This window comes from Haliotis rubra, unplaced genomic scaffold (assembly GCF_003918875.1).
Source record: "Haliotis rubra isolate DU_JTF1 unplaced genomic scaffold, ASM391887v1 Scf123, whole genome shotgun sequence".
Classification (NCBI taxonomy): Eukaryota; Metazoa; Mollusca; class Gastropoda; order Lepetellida; family Haliotidae; genus Haliotis; species Haliotis rubra.
Genome location: NW_025765148.1, coordinates 161,814 through 178,861, shown reverse-complemented (window position 1 = coordinate 178,861; position 17,048 = coordinate 161,814). Strand labels below are relative to the sequence as shown.

The 17,048-nt window shown below is 37.8% G+C and overlaps 1 protein-coding gene across 1 annotated transcript; it reads left to right on the top strand.

The window, feature by feature from the left end:
- Nucleotides 1-1,359: 1,359 nt before the first annotated feature.
- LOC124266054 (ras-related protein Rab-35-like) lies at nt 1,360-14,816 on the top strand. Its single transcript, XM_046700869.1, has 6 exons — nt 1,360-1,484; nt 7,765-7,815; nt 9,089-9,212; nt 11,538-11,662; nt 12,778-12,902; nt 14,481-14,816. The coding sequence occupies exons 1-6, from the start codon at nt 1,433-1,435 to the stop codon at nt 14,604-14,606; spliced, it is 603 nt and encodes a 200-aa protein (XP_046556825.1). The 5' UTR covers nt 1,360-1,432; the 3' UTR covers nt 14,607-14,816.
- Nucleotides 14,817-17,048: the final 2,232 nt, after the last annotated feature.

Genomic DNA, 17,048 nt, shown 5'->3' with positions numbered 1-17,048 from the left:
TTGGGATACGATGACATGTGTCAACCAAGTCAGCTAGCCTATTACGGCAAGCAAGGGTTGGTGAAGATCAATTGTAACTCAGGTTTTCACGGGTCACGACATGTACGTAAGTGTGCAGTCTGGTGTGATTGGCTGCCTTATAAAACGGTGTGAGACAGTTTTTTGTTACAATGATTACTTATAAATGTCAGAAATACAAGGCGTGGTTCAACAGCCCTGAGCAAAGTTTACTCTCGGCAAGACGACGGTTTGACATAAAATCTGGACCTAAACAGAATTATCTTCCCGTAGGAGTCATCATCCACTATATATGTTCATGAACACAAACTTTATGAGTTAGCTGAATGCCAAAATGGGGTTTATATACTTTAAATCAAAATTTGTAATAAAATTTATTGTAGGAGGCGACTAACTGGATCTGGTGGTTAAGCCACGTACTCTTATTTGGTTGATACGCGGTTATCGTATTCCGATCGCGAGGATCCATGATTACTAGTTTGCCTGGTCTGATCATGTACACACGAGCGGAGCAAAAAGGAAGACCTTTTATGATAGACAACTTTTTTATTGCAATAGAGTCGACGTTTCGGTGTTAACACCGTTATCAAGCAAATGATACACAAAATTACGCACAAGGAGAAATATGTACATGAAGGATATTTAAGTTTATGTACAGGACGTGTATGTGTGAGGACATAATGAGACTTTTTGTTATACAGAGATGATTGAAGCCAGATGGACAAAGGATGGGGAAGGGTTGTTCTTGGTTAGCCTTGATTAGGTGATCGTATCTTGATCTCTGTTGATCGTCGGGTTGAGGCGTTTGATGTTGATGTCTAACCATAAAAAGTGTTCCTCTTAATCACACAGCATCTAAATGCCTCTTAAAGAAGAGGCTGGAGTATGGCAAATGGTCGAGTTAAACTAAACGCAAATTTTAATAAACAACCAAACAACCAAATAATGTGTATTAGATTCGCGTAATTAGGTATGAGTTGGGGTGGTGGTGGTGTGTGTTGGGGGCGGCGGTGTTGTTGTTCCATGAGTATATAAAATATTTTGGACTTCGTACCTATTAATGAACTAAGGGTGTAACCAAGTCTGGGATCTCGGTGTGTGTGATCTATCTCTATGACTAATAAGCTACCTATCTAGCTTATCCTCAATTTTGTCTTTTGGGATTTGCAGTTCGTCTGTTTACTTTCAAAAACACAAACTTACAAACCCGTGATCTATTTTAAATTACACTGATTGATTTTTTAACACAACGGTCGGCAGATGTCGCTAAAACTATCCAAGAGCTATTGATAACTTGTTGAAAGCAAATAGTATTTAATTTATGAGTCATGCGCATACATACTATGAAACAACTTCCGTTTACCACCCCTGTAGATAACTTCCTGGAGAAATTTGTCGATAATAATTTCACAAAATGGCCAGGGAATACGATCACCTATTCAAACTACTAATTATTGGTGACAGTGGTACGTCGATTTTCTTCTTTTCAAAGTTAAAGATCATTAAATGAAGCGTCTTTATTGATATAATTGAAGTTGTGGGTTTCGTGATTTTCACTCGAGACAGCTCTTGGCTCCACCGTGTTGTCGAATGCCGGGAGTACTGGAGTTTCTATCAAATAACACTGAGCATATCTTTTTTCGCAAGGCACTGTTTTATTTGATAGATCCTACGAGGCGTAATGTATTCTGTTGAAAAGAAGTGTGTGTTCTCGCAAACTCATGCCAAAATCGATTGTTACACAAAATGTGACAGCTCATATCACAGGAAATAGCGGAAGTTTATGGAGTATATACATGCTAATTTCTTTAGTTATGCAGTTATGACTCAGAAGTCATAATAACCGAATATTCTATTATTTAAAATGATTCACACATAGATAAACTTAATACCAGTTCTGAATATAAATACAGCTGCTGTCACTTATTAAAGAAATGGCTTTTTGTAGTATGGTATACAGTTTGTAAATTTGTAATGAATATGTAATTGAATACAGCTTTCGTTTTCTCTGGGAGTTGTCAAACTTTGTTGGAAATGTACCACTGTATTCATATATTCATGGTGTTAAGAATGTGGATTTCCATATCATCTCTGTTTGGAACTATAGTCAATCACGATTTAGTCTTTCACTGTCAACTATGATCTTATAACCTTGAGTATTTAATTTCGGTGTTATGTTGTGAACATGTTAGGACCTTATTGTTATGGTGCATGTCATGTGAGTTAAATATTTATACAGTTGACATGCACCTGGTTTCATGAAGGTCACCATTGCTCCTCTGAGCACTATCAAGCTGAATGGACTGGATGAAATGTGTCTCATATGACAGTGTGTTTATATGAAAATAAAACCAAATGCAGCAGGTCAACACAAGATGGGTTCACTTCTAAGTTGTCTTTTATTCTAATGTCATATCCATCATCATGAACATGATCTATAAGTGTAAGGATGTAACTTTTTCTGTTTATCCTTTGTCATTTTCCGACATGTTTTTGTTCATAAAAATCATAATGCTTGTAACAGAAAGAAGTAGAAGTGCCTTGATGTGACCGAAGTGATTGTTTTTCTTTACATATCATATCTCAATACTCCACTTCCTTACTATGTTCAATACAATACATTTTCTGTGCAAAGATGGAAACTCAAAAATGGTTTTCAGATGTCCACTTTATGTATTATATACACATCAACAGATCATGATAAGTTGTTCAAAGTTGGTACATGTCATTGTCATCATGGCACACGTGTGCAGGTAATCTGTTGTCATTATCTTGTGTGACCTCTAGGAGAGTCCAGAACTGCCTGGCTTCATCGCCCCATGGAGCCACTCAGATTACAAACTGTTTGCCCACTGTTCCTGCATTGCTTAATCCAACTGCAGGAGGTTCCGTTGCTGTTGCTGACGTGATTGCAGACATTGATTAAAAGCATCGAGTTGAAAAATAACATGATTTGCTTGTTGCATTATGGGAAGGACGTGTGGTCGAAGAATTTCTTCTGTGTAACATTGTAACGTTGTGTCTTTAAATTGCCAGGGACATGGACCAAGACCGTTCTGTCGGTATGGGAAATGGCGCCCCACATCATTTCACTCCCACTTCCAAACCTGTCCACTTCTTGCATGCAGTTTCAAGCGTAACATTTTCTGTCTGTACTGGGAAGGAAAAAAGGCAACTAAACCAAACACATCTCCCTTGCTGCTGTAACTATAATCTGTGTCCTTGACACCATTGACGTAGCAGTCAATGATGCTGATCAATCAGAATTACGTCTGGGCTGAAATCCTTTGGCTTAATGTATGTCTCAGTGGTCAAGTTTGCTGACTTGGTTGATCATGTAGATTTGCCTGTCATTGTATCCCAATATTCTTTAAACAGGAACCTGTTGCCTGATATTTGATTCATAACATAGCAGTAGTTGTAGATAATGAACAGATCTTGGGGTACTTGTGTTCTCTGCAACTGTCAAGATACAACCTTGTAAGTCCAGTGGAGATTCCTGTAAGAATATAATCCCCAGCAATCTGTGTTTGTTATAGAAAGTGACAAGAATGAATCGGTGACTTGGTTGCATGTCAGTACATCACAACTTATTTAATTGATGCTCACGTTGTCTATCACTGGATTGTCTGGTTCTGATTTAGAGATGTGGCCAGACCGGTGAAGTGTCGATGTCATGAAGCTGAAATCTCACCTTGCTGTTGTCAGCGTGGATGTAGTCTAAGTTCAATAAGTTCCCTCTCAATAATTGGCAGGGGTTCAGATTGGTCGTATTCTAGGACACTGATGATTGTTACCCGCTACCATGGCTACCTGTGAAGATACGGGTTAGAATTGGTCTTCAGTAACCCATGCTTGTCGTAAGAGGCGTCTAACAGTTGACACATGTCATGGTATCTCAATTGCATAGAGAGACGATCATGATGTTGATCACTGGATTGTCTGGTCCAGACTTGATTATTTACAGACCGCTGCCATATAGCTGGAATATTGCGGAATGCGACGTTAAACAACAAACCAACCAACCATGGTCATCTAGAATGCCCTAAACATTTATTTCAATTTTGTTCTGGAAGAATATCCCTTCAAAATTTTCAACAACAAAAACTGGGTGAGGAGTTTTATTCATCATGCTTATCAATCTGAATGATAGAATCTAATATTCACATGGTTTCTTCAGAACATACTGCAAGCGTTATTATAATTAACCATGTTTATTTGCGACACGCTGCTGATACTGTATCATGGTGTGTTTGTTTGTCATGTTTATCCACAATTAGCAATATTTCATTTTGAACTTGCTGAACATTTTGTAAAGGACTGAGCACAAGTGTTTTTAGTGAAGTAATTTGCAGTTTCAAATACCGGCTTAAGAAACTTACTTCATCGAAAAATATGTATCTTGAGCACCGTATTGACCCAATTTTATCTCACCAATAAACATGGTAAAACAACTGAGGCAAGTTATGGTTATGCAGACACAAAAGAATAGAGCTACGCTAATCTGTAAAATTTACTTTTGAATGTTTACAATGCAGGAAAGATGCATGTATTACAATGGCTATATTATTATCAAGGCGAATGAAAAGGCTCATCATGGTTGTATGCGTGGGTTAAACAGTTATGTTAAATGAAATGCAAGCTTGTTGTCTGGGATTGCTGTCAAAGCGGTGAAAACCATCTGGTTGTATGACATGTAGAGATGATTTACATACATACATGGCCACAGATGGAGCCACTGGGCATTAAGTGACATGTTAATAATACATACTAGGTATTGATCAGTATTTTTGTTTGTATAGTCTCTCTCCATAGTTTCCAGTCAGGTGGACTTTTAAGTGGATTTTTTACAAATATTTCTGCTGCTCCATTTTTCTTCTGAATTAGACTAGTGTATACTTTAATGAAAGAAATAATGTTATTTGATCACAAAAATATCTATCTAAAATATGAAAAATCCAAATGAAGCTGACAATGATTGATCATAATTTAAGTTCTGTCCCAAATGGTAATCCAAACAAAAATAAATTTATAAATTATTTTATACTAAAATCTGTCCATACTTTAATGATAAATTCACATAGGTTTGATAAATGATTAATGATGTTCAATACGCAGGTTGCTTGCTTTCCTATCGGTTCATTGCTGGGAAGGCTAAAATCGTGACGATTCTCAGTTCAATGAGCGTAGCGTTTGCGGTACTTGCAATGCCATGTTATGGCTGAACGCACACGGCACGCCTTACTCAGAGGCTCTGACAAATTACAAAGAAAACAGGATTAACGTGGACGCTCTTTGATTTTGGCACATATAAAAGTATAAAGAAAGTTATTTACACAAGGTGAAAGATTTATTTCTGTATTATTATACTCATTTATCAGAGCTCCAGATAAGATTTACCTCATGTGGGTACTGTACCCACTGTATTTTTTTGGAGTGGGTGTTATGAATGTTGAGTGGGTATTTCATTTTCCGTTATCCACTGCTTTCAGGTATGTGCGTATTTCAGTCATTTTACTCACCTAAGTATTATGTCATTGAGTAAGTTTACTAAGCAGGTATGTCCTGCCTTATGTCATACTTAATCAAAACCAACATAAATATAATGGAAATGATTTCATAAAAAAATCACTCATCCTACACTGATAGTACAACACTTGTCCAATACTAACAGTACAACTGGATAGCAATCGATGTCTTTTTCATTACGCAAGCGATTTTTATAAATATATTCCGTATGCATTTGTTTTAAACTTTTTTGCATATCTAACATTTTAAATGCGTAATTGGTACACAACAATTATTTTTCAATGCGTAATTGGAAATTTTCTATGCGTATTTTACCCGGATATGCAGCTTATCTTGGCCTTTGTTTATTACTCACCCGTCGAAGATATCACTTTTAATAATAACATATGACGCCAAAGTGGTTTACAGTTATGACATCTTCAGCACTTTCCGACAACAAAACAGTGTCATCTGCATACAATAGTGCTAATAATTTTATATACATGCCCAGCTGTTCCTCAATAAAACAATTTACAGTACCAAGTACGAGCTATTTCGCTTTCTGTAATTGGATTATCTAATGTCACATTCACTCAATTCACACATGTCGATGTTTACATCATCGCTTTCATCAGTCTCATTCATACTTTTAAAATGGTTAAAAAGCTTCACCAACTCAACATTGACATTATAACTATGCTTTTCTTAGAAAGATTTTAAAATATTCCAAAATGTTTTGGGATGAGATTTTTGTGCCAAGCGTACTTATTCTGCACATTGCCTTTTGTAGACACCGTCTCCGTGGTGTAGTGGTTAGAACGTCCGCCCAGAGAGCGGAAGGTCGCGGGTTCAATCTCCGACCGCGTCATACCAAAAGACGTTAAAATATGGTACTTGTTGGTCCCTGCCTGGTGCTAGACATTAATGGGTACAACAAGGACCTGTCAGCTCGGAGTCAGTGTAATGTGTCTGAGTGGGGTATTCATGCTTCACTCGGCATGGTATCTCAGTGGGCTAGCACTATAAAACCTGCTTCAGTCTGGGCTAGTACAAGCAGCTGCACATACACATACACACGCATGCACGTCGTCATATGAGCGAAATATTCTCAAGCACGACGTTAAACCCAATTTCACCTCACCTCACCTCACCCTTTGTAGGCTCTATTTGACTGTTCTAGAGTTCTGTTATAGTTTTTACAGGCCGTAATAAACATTTTGTGGTTTGCATTGGATTTGTTTTTGCCAAAGATAAGCTTATATTTATGATACTGCCACTGTATGATACAATAGAAAACGCCACTTAATAATGTTCTAAACAAGCGACGAAGATAAATACTCTATTATAACAATGTTCTGAAAAGAATTCTAACTACTCATGGATTATGCCTTGTGACTATTATTCTAATGTTTTTATAATTAAATAATTCCCCACATGGGTACAATGTGTGAAGCCCATTCTTGTGTCCCCCTCCGTGATATTGCTGGAATATTGCTAAAAGCGGCATAAAACTAAACTCACTCACTCAATCACTCACTATAATTAAATACATCTGAAATACAAATGCCACTGTTAAATAAAGTTCTAAACAAGCGAAGAAGATAATCTATCTACTCCCGACATGGATTATGCTTCCCGGCACCGTATCTTTAGCTTTGGCGGTACTTCACTACTCCCTTGGAAATTAGCTCTCCCAGGAAATCCGAAATATAAATTTTATACTTCTCGGGACACCTGAAAAATAAATTTTAGCCTTCCCGGCACGACACCTTCCTATCATGCTGCATATCATTTAATATTTATTTTATTCATGTATCAATGAAATGGAGAGGTATTCAAATAAGCCATTACGGCTTGTTTACCGATCCTAGTTCAGTTTATTTTGAATAAAATATGTTTACACTAAGCCCATAATGAAGCTGGTTCAGCAGAGGCAATCTAGACTTGCCCTATCTATCTAGATTTGACTTACAATATATTTGTACTTATTCCCTAGTGTCTGGGAGACATTTTAACCTTAACGAGTTACTTGTCACATAAGTTCACGAAAAATATACATGTCCCTTTGAAAATAAAAAAGACATACAGCTTTCACTGTAGTGGAGTCTGTGTATAGATGGTGCCTGTTTTCAGCCGTGGTGGTGATTTGTTTTGAATACTTTATGGAAATGGAAGTGAGAGTATTTCAGCAACTCTGTTTATCATGTCAGCTTCTCATCATGTCTCTTCTCTGTTAAGGTGTTGGCAAGAGCAGTTTGCTGCTGAGATTTGCTGATAATACTTTCTCGGGTAAGTACTGGAATTGTTTCTTTTCACAAATACAAACTAAACATTTGAATCATCAACCTACCCGTCAGACTCTCATGGTAACAATAGTTATTATATGACTGGTAGATGTCCACTCTTCCGATTGGCCCACTTGCTCACATGACAGCTCTGACGCTAAGCGATGTCAACCTCGCGACGTTGCAATATGTTGATATACAACCTCGGCACATCGCGGGAGGTTGATGTAACAATCCAAGCACCTCCCGTGGCTGAAATTAGATTTGGGATCTTCCAGCTGTGAACTCCGCACTGCGTGCATCGCTTTGTCCCTGTGACTGTGTTGGTTTAGAGTTACGTCCCGTCTGTATCAAAATGGCAGACGATAAGCCTATTCCAGCTTATGTGAGTCTCTCTTATGTCACAGAAGACCAGGTATTCAGTACTTTTGTTATATATTAATAAAACAATGATTGACGTCTAGTGAGGTTGATCCAATGAATTATCGACCTTGGGCATGTCTAATCATCGGATCAACCTCACTAGAAGTCAGTAATTGTATATTATTAGTCGCCCGTGGAAATGCTGCAGTGTAATATTTTATGGCAATATTACACTAGTGTAATACAGCTAGATGTATGACGTCATAATGGTTTACAATTAATATGTCACAATGCTAATACCTCTGTCACAATGAGAGTCATCACACTGTAGGCAGTTGGAGAGTAATAAACAAAATACTAAGTTCGCTTCCGTGACATACCATTTTTATGAAAGTTGTGAGAGATGGTAACAGTAGGTATAGAACAGATCTCTAGACAAGAGGAATTGTAATTAGGGCCATATGATGTAGTTGGTTCTCAGTGTCTGTTGGTCTTCATGCTGCATTAGGGCAGTAATATCTCAATCTAGACCACAAGAGATGGCTCCACAAGTTGTACCCATGAGCAGTCAGTGCCAAAAATCTTTTGACTCTTCAAGCCTAACAAGCTCTTACTTGCATTGTCGCTGTTTTTCATGGGTTTGTATCAACTATGTTTCTTCTTCACCTTGTGTTTATTTATGTCGATTCGTTGCTGCTCTGTGAAGATCCAGATCATAATTGGTCTCCAGCAACCCTTGCTTCTCTCGAGGCGACTAGCAGAAAAGGACGACCAGACTTGCTGCCTTGTTTGATGTCATCCTATCAGAGAGTGATGTACACCAATGTGATGGTGGAATGTAGTGGATAAAGTCAGTGAATATTCCACTTGTGAAACTGAAGCTACATGGAGGTATGCTATTGTGACTGCTTCAGGAACGTACATCACAACCATCGGGGTGGACTTCAAGATACGAACCGTGGATGTCAACGGGGAGAAGGTCAAACTTCAGATCTGGGATACCGCAGGACAGGAGAGGTTCCGGACCATTACATCCACGTAAGGAATCTTGCTGTCTTAGTTCTTTGACTCAAGTATGTTTGGTATGACTTGGTTGTAAGGAATTATTTTGGTCAATGTGATGTGATTGAAACTGAGGACAGAAATGAGGAGATTGTTGTGGTAACTCTCTGTAAATAGCTGACAGGCTGCTGAGCATGGTTTATCCCTGACATTATAAGGTCAATTTTGTAGAATCCCTCTATTTCAATATTGCAGCAGATATTATCTTACCTGATAAAATATCGTTTTCTGATTGACTGAGCGCTCTTCTATTTTTTTCAATCTATCCTGGGAACTGTGGGAATTCATTTGGTCCTCAGTAATGATGTATATAATCGTATTTGTGTTAGTAACCCTTTGTCTTGAATAATTGAGTCATGTATGTTGTACGGAACTTACTGAAGTGTTGCAAATGCAAATCAATGGAAGGGAGATAACTCTAAAAAAAATATTTGTTGTCTGTCGTTGTTGGTATTGGCTAATTTGCCTAACTCTGGTACTCCTTATTATGACCTGATACTCGTGCTTCAAACAGTTCAAAAGTATCATTGAGGTGTATGTTATTCATTTGTCCCTCGGGATCCATGGGTTGATGTACCCTCTATCATGTCTATGGCTATGTTGAACGTATACAAACATAGAGGTTATATCAACCCATGTCCCCCTCATGACCAGTGAACAACTTATTATGTCCACTCCACTCCTCGGTTTATTTCCAGCATTGAACAGCTGTTGCAGTTATGTACTTGATTTAAATTGCCTCAACTAAAAGTTTCTCTATTTTCATGTTGTTTATTTTTCCAAATAATTCTCATGCCAACATTTGATGTCAGAATACTATTGCTTCAGTGATATAGCAAACTGATGTCATTATATTGTGATTGTCATGGTAACTGATGATGTCAGAATACTATTGCTTCAGTGATATAGCAAACTGATGTCATTATATTATGATTGTCATGGTAACTGATGATGTCAGAATACTATTGCTTCAGTGATATAGCAAACTGATGTCATTATATTATGATTGTCATGGTAACTGATGATGTCAGATTACTATTGCTTCAGTGATATAGCAAACTGATGTCATGATATTGTGATTGTCATGGTAACTGATGATGTCAGAATACTATTGCTTCAGTGATATAGCAAACTGATGTCATTATATTGTGATTGTCATGGTAACATATGATGTCAGAATACTATTGCTTCAGTGATATAGCAAACTGATGTCATTATATTATGATTGTCATGGTAACTGATGATGTCAGAATACTATTGCTTCAGTGATATAGCAAACTGATGTCATGATATTGTGATTGTCAACTGATGATGTCAGAATACTATTGCTTCATGATATAGCAAACTGATGTCATGATATTGTGATTGTCATGGTAACTGATGATGTCAGAATACTATTGCTTCAGTGATATAGTGATGTCATTATATTGTGATTGTCATGGTAACTGATGATGTCAGAATACTATTGCTTCAGTGATATAGCAAACTGATGTCATTATATTATGATTGTCATGGTAACTGATGATGTCAGAATACTATTGCTTCAGTGATATAGCAAACTGATGTCATTATATTATGATTGTCATGGTAACTGATGATGTCAGAATACTATTGCTTCAGTGATATAGCAAACTGATGTCATGATATTATGATTGTCATGGTAACTGATGATGTCAGAATACTATTGCTTCAGTGATATAGCAAACTGATGTCACTGATGTCATTATATTAGTGATTGTCATGGTAACTGATGATGTCAGAATACTATTGCTTCAGTGATATAGCAAACTGATGTCATTATATTGTGATTGTCATGGTAACTGATGATGTCAGAATACTATTGCTTCAGTGATATAGCAAACTGATGTCATGATGTCATGGTAACTATTGTCAGAATACTATTGCTTCAGTGATATAGCAAACTGATGTCATTATATTATGATTGTCATGGTAACTGATGATGTCAGAATACTATTGCTTCAGTGATATAGCAAACTGATGTCATTATATTGTGATTGTCATGGTAACTGATGATGTCAGAATACTATTGCTTCAGTGATATAGCAAACTGATGTCATTATATTGTGATTGTCATGGTAACTGATGATGTCACAATGGCCTCGATGGTGTTGCTGTAATAACTTCAAGGTGATATCCAACCAGAGAGAGATCTTGTCATGGTAACTGATGATGTCCAGTTTGGGTTGCTGATAAATTGATATCCAACCAGTGAATAAATTTATGTAAAATTGACAGTGAAACCTGCCAAAAATTTGTCCAATGTCACATGCTGTGTTTCAGATACTACCGAGGCACACATGGAGTGATTGTTGTCTACGACGTATCAAGCGGAGAATCTTTTGCAAATGTCAAGAGATGGCTACATGAGATTGACCAGAACTGTGATGTTGTTAATAGGATTCTAGGTGAGCTTTGAAGTGAAGTATAAAGGGAGCTATGACATAAGACTTGTCTGTGTCATCAGGGGTTGTGTCCCGTCTTTTTCCACCGTTATGTTTTTTGTTTGATTACACAATGCCATTTAGGAAGTGGTCAAATGTCACATATGTTATATTTGGGATTACACTTTCTTAGTAAAGTACAAATTCTAGTACTTTTTGAGTTGAGCCCCATCTGGGATTCGAACTCACACCCTCAGAGTCAGGTACCTAATCGCCAGCACACAAAGTCAGTCGCCTAGCCGTGCCTATTAACACTTATCAGAGGGGTACACAAAGTCTGCAGTCTAGACTACCAGTTGTCCGACTTCCATTTTGTGGAAGTCGCGGTAGCTGAGCGGGTTAGGCGACTGACTTTGTGTGCTGGCGATTAGGTACCTGACTCTGAGGGTGTGAGTTCGAATCCCGGATGGGGCTCAACTAAAAAAGTACTAGAATTTGTACTTTACTAAGAAAGTGTAATCCCAAATATAACATATGTGACATGTTTATTGTTTGTTGTAAACATCTCCATACAAACCACATGCAGAATGGTGTTGAACTATCAGATGCAGCATCTCACCAATCAGGAGACCTGACTTTGTTCTATCTGGTTTTCCAATATGATTAGTGTGACAGCCATATCTGAAATGCTTTTTATGGCTATTATTCAGCCAATCTTATTAAAAACGTAATGAGTTTTTGTGTATATTTGAAATATGATATAAGTAGATGGTAGAGGCACTCAAACGCCAGGTAAACTTCTGCTTCTGTACTGTGTTTATTTGACTGTGATACATTTCCTTGCTTTGTAAATATCTTGAAGGATTTTTGCTGAATCTGCCAGCAGACACTGAATTTACGTTTCTTCTCTTGATGACAAGTCGCTAGAATTTAGTGTTAGTTTGGCCCTTTGTATCTGTAGTAGTTAGTGTCTCTCTTCATTGGCAGGGGAGCTACAGAGCCTTCAGACTTTAGCCTGTGATTGATTCTCTGGCGTTGGCCTCTGAAGCTGTCCATCTTCGGGATAATCTCTTTAACCACATGATGGATATGCTTCGTGCCAAGAAAATATCATGTAACCATGGTAACCTTGTTTTCAGTTGGTAACAAGGACGATGACCCTGACAGAAAGGTCGTGTTAACCCAAGATGCTCAGCGCTTCGCAGACCAGATGGGTATTCAGCTGTACGAGACGAGTGCCAAGGAAAACATAAATGTTGAAGAGGTGGGTGTCCAGTCTGGTGTTAAAAATCAAACATATTCACAACTTGTTAGTCCTCTATATTTTGCGTGTAATGTGATGGGTAGTCTAGTGGTTAATGTATAGGTTCATCACATCAAGGGCCTGTGTTTGATCCTGCGTGTGGATTCACAGACTACAGTATATGAAGCCCATTCCTGGTATCACTCGTCATATTGCTGGGATATCGCCATTATGATTCATGTAAAAGGTTGAAGGCACATCCATCATAGTTGTGTTGAGCACCTTAGTGAACATTCAACCGAGTCTACTGATAGATGAGTGAGTTCATAAACCAGTTAGGTGCCAGCTTTCTAAGAGGATACGGTTACAGTTATTGTGACCTCAGCTCCACAGTTTTAACCTTAACTGAATAACACAGACATACCTTCAATCAGTCAATAGTAGACATGTTTAGATGGAGACAGTAATTGGCTAAAAGATCCCTGGAATGATATGACATAGGTACATTTGTTTACATTCGGAACTCCATGAAGGTATTCATTGTCGCGATACAGACATTAGGTAATTTGTCTAAAAGGTGAAAGTCTTGTTGCTGATTGGTTGATAAATAAGTTCACCTCGATGCGACTTCATATGCAGACATTGAAACAAAGAGGAAGCACATGGCTGTACAGGATCTGATTTTAACAAACTTGACTGACTGACTTTGGTTTTACGCCGCTTTTAGCAATATTCTAGCTACATCGCGGTGGGGGGACACCAGAAATGGGCTTCACACATTGTGCCCATGTGGGGATTCGAACCCGGGTCTTCGGCGTGACGAGCCAACGCTTTAACTACTAGGCTACCCCAACGCCCCCTTTTACAAAATTGAACCCACCCATGAAGATCCAGTTAGAATTGATCTTCAGTAACCCCTGCTTGCGGTAAGAGGCCCGTTGTCAAATGTCATTGTATCCCAATTCCGTAGATCAATGCTTATGCTGTTCATCTGTCTGGTCCAGGCTTAATTATTTACCCGCCATATAGCTGGAATATTGCTGAGTGTAGCGTAAAACTAAACTCACTAAACTTAGTTATTTACAAATACACAATGCCATTTTAGAAAGTGGTCAAATGTAACATATATTACTTACTCTATACTTTACTAAGAAAGTGTAATCCCAAATATAACATATGTTAGTTATTTACAGACTGCCGCCATATTGCTGAAGTATTGCAGAGTGCGTTATTAAACAACAAACAAACCGTACATGTCGTTACATTACCATGGATTTGTTACAGAAGTGTCATCTTCGTCACTCAATAAGTAACTTTGCACAGATTTCCTCGCCCTTATGGTATGTTATTGATGGCTGTTTCTAGCGTAAGAGGTGACTAACAGAATCAGGTGGTCAGGCTCGCTGACTTGGTTGACACATGTCATCATGTCTCAATTACGTAGATCGATGCTCATGATGTTGATCACTGGATTGTCTGGTCCAGACTTGATTATTTACAGATCGCCACCATATGGCTGGAATATTGCTGAGTGCGACGTCAAATAACAAACTAACAAACAAACAAAACAAGCATGAACCAACTCTCCTGTTGTTACAGATGTTCCTAGCCATTACTCGCCTGGTTTTGTCGACAAAGAAAGAGCAACAGAAGAAAGCCGCAGACGCCCCCCAGACAATAAAACTTGACGGACACAGAAGTAGCAAGAAGAAGAAGTGCTGCTAACAGATTTAGGATGTGTAGATACTTTATATTTTAACCAATTCACTGTTGCCAGCTGGGCACCATCTGCACAAGATGACATTACTGGCGACATACATTTCGATCAAATCACTGAAAGCCATGGATTGGTAGCAAGATTAAGTTGATTCCTAAGACATGCATATTTTTAGAGAAATCTGTAACATAAATCACTGTATAAAAATACTTTTGCAATTAACAGTTTGAATTTGTATTTTTAGATACAGGTTTCGATTTTTGTAACAGATCATTTTAAGTATTTTGCATACAATTGTATAGACTTTGTGTTTCAGATCATCTAATATGAACAAGGAATCACAAAAAAGTTGAAATTTTATGAAAAGTAATGCAGTGTATATAAATTTGCAAGCATGAGTTTGTATATTCAAAGAGGTTTCAGTTTTCCACTTTTGTCAATATGTTTCTTCTAATTTTTCCTGTTGCTATGGTTACCTGTGTATTTGCAGATTTGCTCATAAAGTAGAAGAGATTGATCATCATTTCTAACCATAAGGAGGCAAGTAAAGAAGCAGTTCTCTTAAAGGTCACATGCAACGTAAAACACAACTTTGCAGATTCTGATACCTTTCGGTATGGACTTACTGAAACAAAGCGTCAAAAATGCAAATTCAACTTATAAAGTTGAAAAATAACGCGATGAAAAAAAACGCGCGAAATTGGAGTTCAAACGTTTCACTAATTTTCCCCAGACTTTTCTGGGGAATACGGGTTTCAACAGCTGGGCTGCGCTCATAGCACGTGCGCAGTGAAATAGGTTCGCGCAACTTGGAAGCGGGCTGTCTGGTGAATACTCGGTGAAGGCTTTGGTGTGAGCTATTTTCATAATGTTTTGTTGATATCTCACAGGTGCGAGCTTTTATATGTTATGACAGTAAATAAACTGTTTATATAATTTCATTTGTCTATTTCACCACACGTTCTTCTTACCGAGTCACTTTCTCAGTTCGATGCTTAAAAGCAATGTCATTATTTAAGCGTTGACACAATTTCTAACTGTGATATAGATATGTCGCTGTCACAGACAAAACTCAATGTCTTGTTTTATTGACACCTGTGTGTCTGCCTGCCTGTCTGCTAATGACAATATTCAATACACAACTCACGATCACTGACCACATGCAATTTGAACTTAACACCAATCAGGCTATACACCATAAACAAAACGCATTGATTTATGGCCCGAGTTCGGTCTCTGTCACATTATGTAATTACACAGACAGGCAGGTGTGATACTTGAACACATGACATGTTATGATGTCTGTTGATTGCAAAATGTTATACACAAAAAATGAGCATGTATTTACAAAACCCAACATCTCTATATATACACACACAATGAGCCGTGAAGGAGGCATCTGCTAATGAACCAGCCGTTACACTTGAGTGCACACCCACCCGCTCTGACTGGGTTCGGTATCCCGGCTGCTTCGTTTCGAGGGAGGTAAACCCAAGTACAAAATATTGCACTTTTGATTTGCGATTATACGCTTATAATTTTGTTTATTTGTTTTTTCATAATCAGCCATGCATATTACATGTCATGAAGAAGTGATAATTGTGTTTTAATTATGTTTGATTTTTTGGTTGCATGTGACCTTTAAATTTATCACAATCTTGAATTGTTAGGGATTAATGATATTTGACACAGGTAATTTTTTTGAAGCTATCACTATCCTGAACTGTTAGGGATTAATGATATTTGACACAGGTAATTTTTAATGTGTAAACAACCTTATTCTACTGAAGAGTGAGATTTGGGGTTCTCTCTTTTAAGCCAATAATGTGTATTGACCCACTCTGGACACTGAACAATATATCCTTGCAGGCCAGCGGATATGTTTGTTCGACATTTCACCTGACTGTCTGTGAATGTTTTAGCTTTATGTGCTATGCATTCATATCAACTTTCCTGGTTGTATGGCTTATTTCAGATTCATTTAAATCTGAAAATACAAGATGTAGACTGGTGCCCAACCCTCAGCTAGGAGCTGTCTGTGCTGGTGTTGTTATCTGGTTTGAGTTTGTCAGCTTTGATGTGGAGGTCAGAGTTTAAGAGGTCTGTTGTGGATTTTCAACAATCAATTGTTTATTCAGTGAAACCTTTTGACAGTATTGTTCCCAATAATGATACTGATCAATACATAAATAAAAAATGGTAATATTGCTGTTTATATTGGCTGTATTTCCACACTGTTTATAATTACTTACTACTTTGTTGGATAAGGTCCCATTAAACACAAGTAAGTGTTCCTTGTAGGAATTGTCCTGTGTGTGGAGTTTTTTTATTAAACAGGGTGCTGACTAATGAGTTATGGCTCAAGCTGGGGTTTGTTGGTAACATTTGGCAGATTGCAACTTGAATGACATATTTTCATGCATGATTGGGTCAACCACATCGTATTGAGC

Bases quoted from the DNA above. Each gene is read 5' to 3' on its own strand.
- LOC124266054 (XM_046700869.1), top strand. From the start codon at position 1,433: ATGGCCAGGGAATACGATCACCTATTCAAACTACTAATTATTGGTGAC. The intron at 9,213-11,537 runs GTAAGGAATCTT...GCTGTGTTTCAG, and splicing joins TTCCGGACCATTACATCCAC to ATACTACCGAGGCACACATG. The intron at 11,663-12,777 runs GTGAGCTTTGAA...CCTTGTTTTCAG, and splicing joins TGTTGTTAATAGGATTCTAG to TTGGTAACAAGGACGATGAC.